Source organism: Macaca nemestrina, chromosome 4, assembly GCF_043159975.1.
Source record: "Macaca nemestrina isolate mMacNem1 chromosome 4, mMacNem.hap1, whole genome shotgun sequence".
NCBI lineage: Eukaryota > Metazoa > Chordata > Mammalia > Primates > Cercopithecidae > Macaca > Macaca nemestrina.
Genome location: NC_092128.1, coordinates 94402222 through 94415309, shown reverse-complemented (window position 1 = coordinate 94415309; position 13088 = coordinate 94402222). Strand labels below are relative to the sequence as shown.

The window sequence follows — 13088 nt, the reverse complement described above, 5'->3', positions numbered from 1 at the left end:
CGAATAGGAAAAGCTCCAGTCTGAAGCTCCCAGCATGAGCAACACAGAAGACGGGTGATTTCTGCATTTCCAACTGAGGTACCAGGTTCATCTCACTGGGGCTTTGTCAGACAGAGGGTGCAGCCCACGGAGCAGGGCGGGGCATCACCTCACCCGGGAAGTGTAAGAGGTTGGGGAATTCCCTTTCCTAGGAAAGGGAAGCCATGAGAGATGGTACCTGAAAATTCAGGACACTCCCACCCTAATACTGGGCTTTTCCAATGGCCTTAGCAAACGGAACACCATGAGATTATATCCCACGCCTGGCTCGGAGGATCCCACACCCAGAGCCTCGCTCACTGCTAGCACAGCAATCTGAGATCAAACTGCAAGGCAACAGCAAGGCTGGGGTAGGGGCGCCCACCATTGCTGAGGCTTGAGTAGGTAAACAAAGCAGCCTGAGAGATCGAACTGCGTGGGGTCCACCACAGCTCAAGGAGGCCTGCCTGCCTCTGTAGACTCCACCTCTGAGGCCTGCCTGCCTCTGTAGGCTCCACCTCTGAGGGCAGGGCATAGCTGAACAAAAGGCAGCAGAAACTTCTACAGACTTGAACGTCCCTTTCTGACAGCTTTGAAGAGAGTAGTGGTTCTCCCAGCACAGAGTTTGAGATCTGAGAACGGATAGACTGCTTCCTCAAGTGGGTCTCTGACCCCCGAGTAGCCTAACTGGGAGACACCTCCCAGTAGGGGCCGAATGACACCTCATACAGCTGGGTGCCCCTCTGAGACAAAGCTTCCAGAGGAAGGATCAGGCAGCAACATTTGCCTTTCTGCAATATTTGCTGTTCTGCAGCCTCCACTGGTGATACCCAGGCAAACACGGTCTGGAGTGGACCTCCAGCAAACTCCAACAGACCTGCTGCTGAGGGTTCTGACTGTTAGAAGGAAAACTAACAAACAGAAAGCACATCCACATCAAAACCCCATCTGTACATCACCATCATCAAAGACCAAAGGTAGATAAAACCACAAAGATGGGAAGAAACCAGAGCAGAAAAGCTGAAAATTCTAAAAGCAGAGCACCTCTTCTCCTCGAAAGGAACGTAGCTCCTCGCCAGCAATGGAACAAAGCTGGAGGGAGAATGACTTTGACGAGTTGAGAGAAGGCGGCTTCAGATGATCGGTAATAACAAACTTCTCCAAGCTAAAGGAGGATGTTCAAACCCATCACAAAGAAGCTAAAAACTTTGAAAAAAGACGAATGGCTAACTAGAATAAACAGTGTAGAGAAGTCCTTAAATGACCTGATAGAGCTGAAAACCATGACATGAGAAGTACGTGACGAATGCACAAGCTTCAGTAGCTGATTTGATCAAGTGGAAGAAAGGGTATCAGTGATTGATGATCAAATGAATGAAATGAAGCAAGAAGAGAAGTTTAGAGAAAAAAAAGAAATGAACAAAGTCTCCAAGAAATATAGGACTATGTGAAAAGACCAAATTTACATCTGATTGGTGTACCTGAAAGCGACAGGGAGAACAGAACCAAGTTGGAAAACACTCTTCAGGATATCATCCAGGAGAACTTCCCCAACCTAGCGAAGCAGGCAATATTCAAATTCAGGAAATACAGAGAACGCCACAAAGATACACCTTGAGAGGACCAACTCCAAGACACATAATTGTCAGACTGACCAAAGTTGAAATAAAGGAAAAAATGTTAAGGGCAGCCAGAGAGAAAGATCGGGTTACCCACAAAGGGAAGCCCATCAGACTAACAGCAGATCTCACGGCAGAAACTCTACAAGCCAGAAGAGAGTGGGGGGCCAATATTCAACATTCTTAAAGAAAAGAATTTTCAACCCAGAATTTCATGTCCAGCCAAACTAAGATTCCTAAGTGAAGGAGAAATAAAATCCTTTACAGACAAACAAATGCTGAGAGATTTTGTCACCACCAGGCCAGCCTTACAAGAGCTCCTGAAGCAAGCAATAAATATGGAAAGAACAACTGGTACCAGCCACTGCAAAAACATGCCAAATTGTAAAGACCACCAATGCTAGGAAGAAACTACATCAACTAACGAGCAAAATAACCAACTAACATCACAATGACAGGATCAAATTCACACATAACAATATTAACCTTAAATGTAAATGGGCTAAATGCTCCAATTAGAAGACATGGACTGGTAAATTGGATAAAGAGTCAAGACCCGGCCAGGCACGGTGGCTCGTGCCTGTAATCCCAGCACTTTGGGAGGCCAAGGCAGGCAGATCATGAGGTCAGGAGATCGAGACCATCCTGGCTAACACGGAGAAACCCCATCTCTACTAAAAATACAAAAAATTAGCCAGGAGTGGTGGCGGGCGCCTGTAGTCCCAGCTACTCAGGAGTCTGAGGTAGGAGAATGGCATGAACCTGGGAGGTGGAGCTTGCAGTGAGCCGAGATCGCACCACTGTACTCTAGCCTGGGCAACAGAGCAAGACTCCGTCTCAAAAAAAAAAAAAAAAAGGTCAAGACCCATCAGTGTGCTACATTCAGAAGACCCATCTCATGTGCATAGGCTCAAAATAAAGGGATGGAGGAAGATCTACCAAGCAAATGGAAAACAAAAAAAGGCAGGGGTTGCAATCCTAGTCTCTGATAAAACAGATTTTAAACCAACAAAGATCAAAAGAGACAAAGAAGGCCATTACATAATGGTAAAGGGATCAATTCAACAAAAAGAGCTAACAATCCTAAATATATATGCATCCAATACAGGAGCACCCAGATTCATAAAGCAAGTCCTTAGAGACTTACAAAGAGACTTAGACTCCCATACAATAATAATGGGAGACTTTAACACCCCACTGTCAACATTAGACAGATCAACGAGACAGACAGTTAACAAAGATATCCAGAAATTGAACTCAGCTCTGCACCAAGAGGACCTAATAGACATCTACAGAACTCTCCACCCCAAATCAACAGAATATACATTCTTCTCAGCACCACATCATACTTACTCCAAAATTGACCACATAGTTGGAAGAAAAGCACTCCTCAGCAAATGTAAAAGAATAGAAATTATAACAAACTGTCTCTCAGACCACAGTGCAATCAAACTAGAACTCAGGACTAAGAAACTCACTCAAAACCACTAAACTACATGGAAACTGGACAACCTGCTCCTGAATGACTACTAGGTACATAACGAAATGAAGGCAGAAATACATTCTTAGAAATCAATGAGAACAAAGACACAATGTACCAGAATCTCTGGGACACATTTAAAGCAGGGGGTAGAGGGAAAATTATACCACTAAATGCCCACAAGAGAAAGCAGGAAAGATCTAAAATTGACACCCTAACATCACAATTAAAAAAACTAGAGAAGCAACAGTAAACACATTCAAAAGCTAGCAGAAGGCAAGAAATAACTAAGATCAGAGCAGAACCGAAGGAGATAGAGACATAAAAAACCCCTCAAAAAATCAGTGAATCAGGGAGCTGGTTGTTTGTAGAGATCAACAAAATTGATAGACCACTAGCAAGTCTAATAAAGAAGAAAAGAGAGAAGAATCAAATAGATGCAATAAAAAAATGATAAAGGGGATATTACCACTGATCCCACAGAAATACTGACTACCATCAGAGAATACTGTAAACACCTCTATGCAAATAAACTAGAAAACCTAGAAGAAATGGATAATTTCCTGGACACATACACCCTCCCAAGACTAAACCAGAAAGAAGTTGAACCCCTGAATAGACCAAAAACAGGTTCTGAAATTGAGGCAATAATTAATAGCCTACCAACAAAAAAAGTCCAGGACCAGACGGATTCACAGCCAAATTCTACCAGAGGTACAAACAGGAGCTGGTACCATTCCTTCTGAAACTATTCCAACCAATAGAAAAAGAGGGAATCTTCCTTAACTCATTTTATGAGACCAACATCATCCTGATACCAAAGCCTGGCAGAGACACACACACACAAAAAAAAGAGAATTTTAGACCAATATCCCCGATGAACATCAATGCAAAAATCCTCAATGAAATACTGGCAAACTGAATCCAGCAGCACATCAAAAAGCTTATCCACCACGATCACATCTGCTTCATCCCTGGGAAACAAGGCTGGTACAACATACGCAAATCAATAAACATAATCCAGCATATAAACAGAACAAAAGACAAAAAACACATGATTATCCAACAAATGCAGGAAAGGACTTCGACAAAATTCGACAGCCCTTCATGCTAAAAACTCTCAATAAACTATGTATTGATGGGACATATCTCAAAATAATAAGAGCTATTTATGATAAACCCACAGCCAATATCATATTAAATGGTCAAAATCTAAAAGCATTCCCTTTGAGAACTGGCACAAGACAGGGATGCCCTCTCTCACCACTCCTATCCAACATAGTGTTGGAAGTTCTGGCCAGGGGAATCAGGCAAGAGAAAGAAATAAAGGGTATTCAATTAGGAAATGAGGAAGTCAAATTGTCCCTTGTTTGCAGATGACATGATTGTATATTTAGAAAACCCCATTGTCTCAGCCCAAAATCTCCTTCAGCTGATAAGCAACTTCAGCAGAGTCTCAGGATACAAAATCAATGTGCAAAAATCACAAGCATTCTCATACACCAATAACAGACAAACAGAGAGCCAAATCATGAGCGAACTACCATTCACAATTGCTTCAAAGAATATAAAATACCTAGGAATCCAACTTACAAGTGATTTGAAGGACCTCTTCAAGGAGAACTACAAACCACTGCTCAACAAAGTAAGAGGACACAAACAAACGGAAGAACATTCCATGCTCATGGATAGGAAGAATCAATATCGTGAAAATGGCCATACTGCCCAAGGTAATTTATAGATTCAATGCCATCCCCATCAAGCTACCAATAACTTTCTTCACAGAATTGGAAAAAACTACTTTAAAGTTCATATGGAACTAAAAGAGTCCGCACTGCCAAGACAATCCTAAGCCAAAAGAACAAAGCTGGAGGCATCACGCTACCCGACTTCAAACTATACTACAAGGCTACAGTAACCAAAACAGCATGCTACTGGTACCAAAACAGCATGCTATTGGTACCAAAACAGAGATACAGACCAATGGAACAGAACAGAGCCCTCAGAAATAATACCACACATCTACAACCATCGAATCTTTGACAAACCTGACAAAAACAAGAAATGGGAAAACGATTCCCTATTTAATAAATGGTGCTGGGAAAATTGGCTAGCCATAAGTAGAAAGCTGAAACTGGATCCCTTCTTTACATCTTATACAAAAATTAATTCAAGATGGATTAGAGACTTAAAACGTTAGACCTAAAACCATAAAAACCCTAGAAGAAAACCTAGGCAATACCATTCAGGACATAGGCATGGCCAAGGACTTCATGACTAAAACACCAAAAGCAATGGCAACAAAAGCCAAAATTGACAAATGGGATCTAATTAAACTAAAGAGCTTCTGCACAGCAAAAGAAACTACCACCAGAGTGAACAGGCAACCTACAGAATGGGAGAAAATTTTTACAATTTACCCATCTGACAAAAGGCTAATATCCAGAATCTATAAAGAACTTAAACAAATTTACAAGAAAAAAATCAAACAACCCCATCAAAAAGTGGGCAAAGGATATGAACAGACACTTCTCTAAAGAAGACATTTATGTAGCCAACAGGCACATTAAAAAATGCTCATCATCACTGGCCATCAGAGAAATGCAAATTAAAACCACAATGAGATATCATCTCACACCAATTAGAATGGCAATCATTAAAATGTCAGGAAACAACAGGTGCTGGAGAGGATGTGGAGAAATAGGAATGCTTTTACACTGTTGGTGGGAAACTAGTTCAACCATTGTGGAAGACAGTGTGGCAATTCCTCAAGGACCTAGAACTAGAAATACCATTTGACCCAGCCATCCCATCACTGGACATACACTCAAAGGATTATAAATCATGATGCTATAAAGACACATGCACTTGTATCTTTATTGCGGCACTATTCACAATAGCAAAGTCTTGGAACCAACCCAAATGCCCATCAATGATAGAGTGGATTAAGAAAATGTGGCAGATATACACCACAGAATACGATGCAGCCGTAAGAAAGGATGAGTTCATGTCCTTTGTAGGGACATGGATGAAGCCAGAAACCATCATTCTGAGCAAACTACCACAAGGACAGAAAACCAAACACTGTATGTTCTCATTCATAGATGGGAAATGAACAATGAGAACAGTTGGACACATGAAGGGGAACATCACACACCAGGGCCTGGTGGGATAGGGAGGGAGAAGGGATAGCATTAGGAGATAAACCTAATGTAAATGACAAGTTAACAGGTGCAGCACACCAACATGGCACATGTACACATATGTAACAAACCTGCATGTTGTGCACATGTACCCTAGAACTTAAAGTATAATTTTTTTAAAAAGAAATAAAAAAGGAAAGGGGAGGAGAAAAAAAAATTGAGGAATGTTTGCCAATTAAAAAAAAAAGAAAAAAATAAGGCTCTACCCACAATTTGTTTCATTTTTCTAAGCAGGGCAACAGTTAAGGAGATAGGTTCTGTGGGCTTCTATACTTGATCTATCATTAATTTAGCTAGTGACTTTCATAAAGTTATCCTGGCTATGCAATTTCAAAAAAAGGTGTAAAAAATAACACCTGCCTCATAAGGATGCTGTGAGCATTAAATGAGTTAGTACACACAAAACACTTAGAATATCTGACACTACCTCACAAAGGAAATAAATACTATTATAATTACTACTACTATTGTATTATATAAAGGACATTTAATCTCCAGTTTTGCCTACTAGCTGCCAATGAATATCTTTGTACAAACATCTTTGTCTACTTATAGAAATGTCCCAGGGTAAATTATTGGCAGAGAATCTGATGCACTCAATTTTACAGGTACCTATTACATTGAAAAAGATGGTTAATACTCATAGTCACTTGATTTAAAACAAACATGCCAATACAATTCAGCAAAGAAAAGATGGTCTTGTCAATAAACAGTGATGGTATAACTGGATATCCACATGGAAAAACACTGAAGTTTATCTCCACCTCATATCATAATCGAAAAATTTACTGCAGGTCACCCCAGCCCTAAAAAAGGTAAACACTTCCAGAGAAACACACACACACACACACAAATATATCTATGATCTTGGGGTAAGTACAGTGGTCTTAAATGGGAAGCAGAATGCACATACCAAAAAGAAAAAATTAATAAATTAAATTTCAAATAATATCAAGAAAATGAGTAGGTAAGTCACAGACTAAAAGATACCAGCAATACATATAAAAGACAAAGGACTGGTGTCAAGAATACGTACAGGCTGGGCACAGTGATTCACACCATGAATCTCAGCACTTTGGAGGCTAAGGTGGGAGAACTGATTGAGCCAAGTAGTTCAAGACCAGCCTGATCAACATAGTAACCATCTCTACAAAAAATTTAAAAATTAGCTGGGCATGGTGGCACACACCTTTAGTCCCAGGTACTTGGAAGGCTGAGGTGGAAAGATCACTTGAGCCCAATAGGTTGAGACTGTAGTGAGCCATGATCGCACCACTGCACTCCAGCCTGGGCGACAAGAGACTTCATCTCAAAAAACATATATAAAAAACACATAGAGAGGTCCCTGCCCCACCAATTCACTCCCCTCGGCACCGGCGGTGGCTGTGCTGTTGTGGTGGTAGCAGCATCCGGCTGCCACAGACCCCACCAACTACCAGCACCTGGTCTGCTCAGCGCTGCAGTGGGCCGGACCAACCACTGCACCACAGATCCTTTTGGAATAAACCACGGGATTGGGCCTCATCCAGATGTGGTGGAATATGCCAAGGAAAAACTGGAGAGCTTCATCAAAAATAGTGATAGCTTTGATAATCAGCTCCTAGACCTAGACTATCCATCTAAGAGGGAAGTTACAGGGCAAGGCTAGGTCACTCTGATCTCCTAGCAGCTCATCAAAAGAATTATATGTGCAAGTTGGCAAGCCCCCACTGTAAGCGAAATCATCTGTCCATCTGAAGATGAAGATATTCCAACACGCACGTATAAAGAAAACCACTGCTGAGATTTGAGTTCTGTGAACCTGCATTTGTCGTCAGTAATTGCCTCCAGATAGCATCTGACAGTCATCGGTATGACGGAATTTACTGTGGAGCTGGAGTCCAGAAAGACCATGAAAATACTACTATAAGTTGGAGGCATATTAGTCACGCCTATAGAGGATCCGTTAACACAGAACCGGGCAAAACACTTGGGAAAGGAAAAATACCCTTGTTTTGTCATTTGCTCCACTTGTGCAACCAAGTAAGAATGATAATGGCAAACCAGATTCTGTGGGACTCCCTCCCTGTGCTGTCAGGAATCTACAGGATTTGGCTTGTATTTACATTCGACGCACATTTAGAAATTGCATAAATGATGAGATGCAGGTCAAGGGGATTCCTCAAAGGGCTCTACCGAAAAAGAAAAAAAAAAGAGAGTTAAACAGAGAATTAATATGTACATATTTGTGGGTAATCAGCTTATTCCTCAGTCTCTAGACAGAGAGGAGGATGAAAAAAATGGAAGAAGGTAACAAAGAGGAGGAAGAAAAAGATCACAGTGAAGCAATGAAGCCAGAAGAGCCACCTCAAAATTTACTGAGAGAAAAAATATCACAACTCTGCCCCTCCCTGAATCTTTAGAAGCTTACTTGACATATTTTAGAGAGAAATAATTTAGATCAAGGAGAAAGAATGCCTACCAGTAATTCCTTTAGTCTTGAAAACATAGCGTTTGTTTTTGTTAGGAATAAAGAGAGAGAATTACTTCTTTCATCAGAGCGAATTATAGTGGGAAAAAGCAAAACTTGTTTCTGTCAGTAACAAAAATAAAAGAATCCCTTTTATAAAATATATTTTTCTTTAAATCTTGGAAGAATGCTGTTTTAGCTCAGAGTGATTTCCAAGTGGAATGCAACAGTAGTCAAGATTTGTGTACTATAAATCCTTTTCTGATTCCTTACAGATTTGTAGTGGTAAGGGTTAGATTTAATTTTATATAAGGTTTAAATAACTGTCAAGTTTATATAATGTGATCTGAATTGCAGTTGTTTGCATTTCCTCTATGAAAACTTTAATAACGAAATCAAATGCTTTGTAGACCTATTTACCTTACTTTTGTTGCAGTCACTATTGCTGGGTTGCTGTACGTATATTCCAGGGCAATATATGGGTGCAATAACAATACAAGATATTGAATAATTTAGCTTTAAAAATCCCACAAATTTTATGAAATTTTATAGCCCTGATACTTCTGCTTTTGAATCTCTTGCCAAAAGACATGGGTGAAATATCTGCTTCTCTCATTTTAAGAACACAGCAAGTGAATTATTAAAATAGAAAGTATATACTTAATACAACTCTTATTTGGTATGGACCCTTTACATTTTCAGTATTTTTTTAAAATGAGGTTATCTTAACTTCCTAGCATTTTAAAAGTATATTTAGGATTGTTTTTTCTGTAGTTCACTGTATAAAGCATTTGGTTTGAAAAAAAAAATTGTTATGTGTGACTCTTGATAAGACACAGAAAGACGGAATGAGCATGAGTGATAGCCACCTTCCTGGCTGGCTCTAAGTAGCAGGGTAGATCTGATCAGCAGATGCACTTTAGCAAACGGAACTTCTAACTTATCTGAGTATTTATCTTTGACAAGGTAGGGCTAAGCTTGCTTAGATTTGCTTTGGATCTTTCCCGTATAAGAAATATTCACAGAAATTGTTTGTTTTGAAAATCCTGTTCCGAATCATATTGTAATCTTTGGGATCCACACCATGTTCATTTCACTTCTTCTCATATTTTTCGTGTTTCTTTTGGTAAAATTATAATGGTTTTCATTTTGTACTTAATATTACACACGTAAACCATCCATCATTTGAGCTTTACTGTAGCTCATCAGTGATAAAAACAGTCAGTAACTGCCATTGTTTGTTTTCCTAGTAAGGCCTGAAAACAGTCATTCTTTGTTAAGAAGGAATACAATGTAACATATTTACTAGTGTTACATGGATTATACTTTTCTTAAAGAGAAAAAATTTGAGAGTATCAGGGACTACCACGAGCATTGTTACTACAGTAGTTGTTTAGATTTGGTTAAGGAAGCCCAATCAATGTATAGTGAAAGGATTATTATATCTCTGCTAAGATTAAGATATTGTTTCAAAAATCTCAGCTCCAATCATTCCACACATCTAAAAACAAGTGTTTGTACTCATCTAAGCATGAAACTGTCCCAAGTAAGTGAGGATATTTTAGTAATGTGAAAGACACTTTCATGGAAGGTATTTGTTTTATACCAGTGGGTGGGGTGGCAGAATTGGGAGTATTTCTACAGTTATTCTTAGATGATTACCGAAATGCCCCATCTCATTTCTATCTAGGAAAGGAAAAAATCAGTTTTATACTACTGTTGTCATCTGTCAGAAATGTTCATTTTATTTTGAGTTAAATGTTGCTTTAGAAGTTTAATCTTGAATTCCTGGTGACCACGTTTGTATCTGGAAACCTTGGGGAGAGTTATCATCTGACCTATTCCCCCCGCTTTTTTTTGGTTGGAGCTGCTGTTTAGATGTGTAAAGACACATATTCTTAAATGATGATTTTACTATTTAGGAGGGAGTTTTTGTTGAGGATATATTTGAAGATTGGCTTTTTCATATTGTCTTTCCTTCTTTGGCCTTGGCAAAGTGTACAGTAGATTTTCATGATCATTGCATACCTTTTGTCATTGAAATATATCTTTTATTTTTTAAATGCATTCATTTTACAGTTGTGACTTTATCATTGACTTTAAGAGGTAGAAATAAGAAATAAAAATTAAAGTGAAAAAAACATACAGAATGCCTACAAATCAATCAAGACAAACAACCTAATTTAAAAATGGGGAAAAGATGTGAATAGGTACTTCACAAGAGCCCTTGCAAAGGGCTAACAAAAATATTAAAACACAACTTCAGTACACTAGCAATGCAGGGGGCTGGTGAGGACATGGAGGAACTACAACTCTCATAAATTGCTGATAAGGATGTAAATTGGTTCAACACTTTTGTAAAGCTGTTTGGCAGTATCTACTTTGGCAGAAACATGCCTACCCTATGATTTAGCAACTCTACTCTAGATATATGTGCAAAAGAAATGAGTCAATACATCCAGCAGAAGATTTACATAAGGATTTCACAGCAGTTTCATTCAGAGTAGTTAAAAACTGCAAAAAAATCCAAATGCCCATCAAAGGAGAACAGATCAATAAAGTGTGTTATATGTATACAATGAATGCTAAATAGCTTTAAAAAGAACAGACTACCAATACACTAATACACACAACAATATAAATGAATCTCAGAAATTATGTTAAACAAAAGAAGCCAGATACATAAAATAAAGTACATACTGCATGACTTAAGAACAGACAGCTGAATCTATGGTGATACAGTAAGAATGATGGTTATATCTCTGATGGAGAAACTACTGACTAAGAATTGACTGAGAAGGGGCCTGAAGGAATTTTCTGAAATGATGGAATCATATGTTGATCTGGATGGTTGTTACATGGATACATACATATGTAAAAATTCACCAAGCTATATACTTAAGATCTTAAGAGATATATATACCTTACTGTACACAAGTTATACCTCAGTAAAAAAAGAAAAAAGATAGCCAAATTGTTCTGCATGAAGATGCATCTTACAAATTTTTTGTGAATCAAAGTCAAAGGCAAGGAATCTATTTTGTTCACCACTGCACACTTAATGCTCAATACAGTGCCAGGTACACGGCAGATGGTACATACGTTTTCTTCACTTTTGTTTTTTGGCTAGAAGAGTGTGGCTTTTATTCTATTTTTTCCTATTTTTAACTGTAGGAAACTATACATAACATAAAATTGACTATTTTGACCATGGTTAAGTCTACTGTTCAGTGGCATTACGTACATTCATACTGTTTTGCAACCTTCGCCACCATTCATCATCCATCTCCATAGCTCTTTTCATCTTGTAAAACTGAAACTCTACACCCATTAATCAACAACTCCCCATCCCCAATCTTCCCCCAGTCCCTGGTAACCATCATTCATTTTTTCTGTCTCTACGATTTTGACTACTCAAAGTCTTCATGTGAGTAGAACCATAACAGTATTTGTCCTTTTGTGACTGGTGTATTTTATTTAGCTAATGTCCTGAAGATGCATCCATGTTGTAGCTTACATCAAATTTCCTCTCAAGACTGAGTAATATTCAGTTCATAAGTATTTTTGAATTAATAAATTTACCATAACAGTTTATACAAATTCTAAAAACCAGCCTCTTCATTTCAAATATACCAAAAATTCCAAAAACTAAATATCTAACACATAGGAAAGCTGACAGGAGGAATGAAATAATTATATTCAAGAATATGGCTCACCTTCTTTGGGTCAAGATTTCCCAAAACTGAACTGGCCTGGGGACAAACTTCAGACAGTGAGCAACCAATCTTCATGATATCCTTATTTCTATTGATACTCTAGAAAGATCAGATATAAGATACAGTAAAATACTATATTATAGTGTTACACACTTGAGGGTTCTAAGCATGATAAAAGATTTTAGGCCATTAGAAATTAAATCAAGTTCTTATGTCTGTATTTTTTCATAATTTAAATGAGTTATTTATAAGAAATGAGACTAGGCCATATAAAAAGTTTACTTCCCAATGAGTTCAAATTAGGTAGAATTCAAACAAGATACCAAATATAATTAAATCATATGGAAAAGATTCCTTAAAGATCTATTTGATTGCAGAGCTCAAACTGGGAAATAAAAGATGATCCTGGAATATTTGATGGTGTCAGAAAGTAAAACAACGCTAAAAATAAAAAATAAATAAATAAATAATTTTTAAAAAACTGGTTGTGATGGCTCACACCTGTAATCCCAGCACTTTGGAGGGCCGAGGTGGGAGGATCATTTTTGAGCCGGGGAGTTTGAGACCAGCTTGGCAACATGGTAAAACCCTGTTTCTACAAAA

General features: G+C 38.5%; 1 protein-coding gene and 1 pseudogene across 2 annotated transcripts in view; one reads left to right on the top strand and one right to left on the bottom strand.

Moving 5' to 3' along the window:
* The window catches only part of LOC105475697 (serine/threonine kinase 31), a 297831-nt gene that overhangs the window by 277988 nt on the left and 6755 nt on the right, over positions 1-13088 (bottom strand). For both annotated transcript variants that reach the window (XM_011731173.3, XM_011731172.3), the window contains exon 4: positions 12486-12584. In XM_011731173.3, coding sequence (XP_011729475.3) covers positions 12486-12584 — 99 coding nt within the window. The remainder of the gene's footprint in view (positions 1-12485; positions 12585-13088) is intronic.
* Positions 8212-8754, top strand: LOC105475874 (protein-L-isoaspartate O-methyltransferase domain-containing protein 1 pseudogene; annotated as a pseudogene).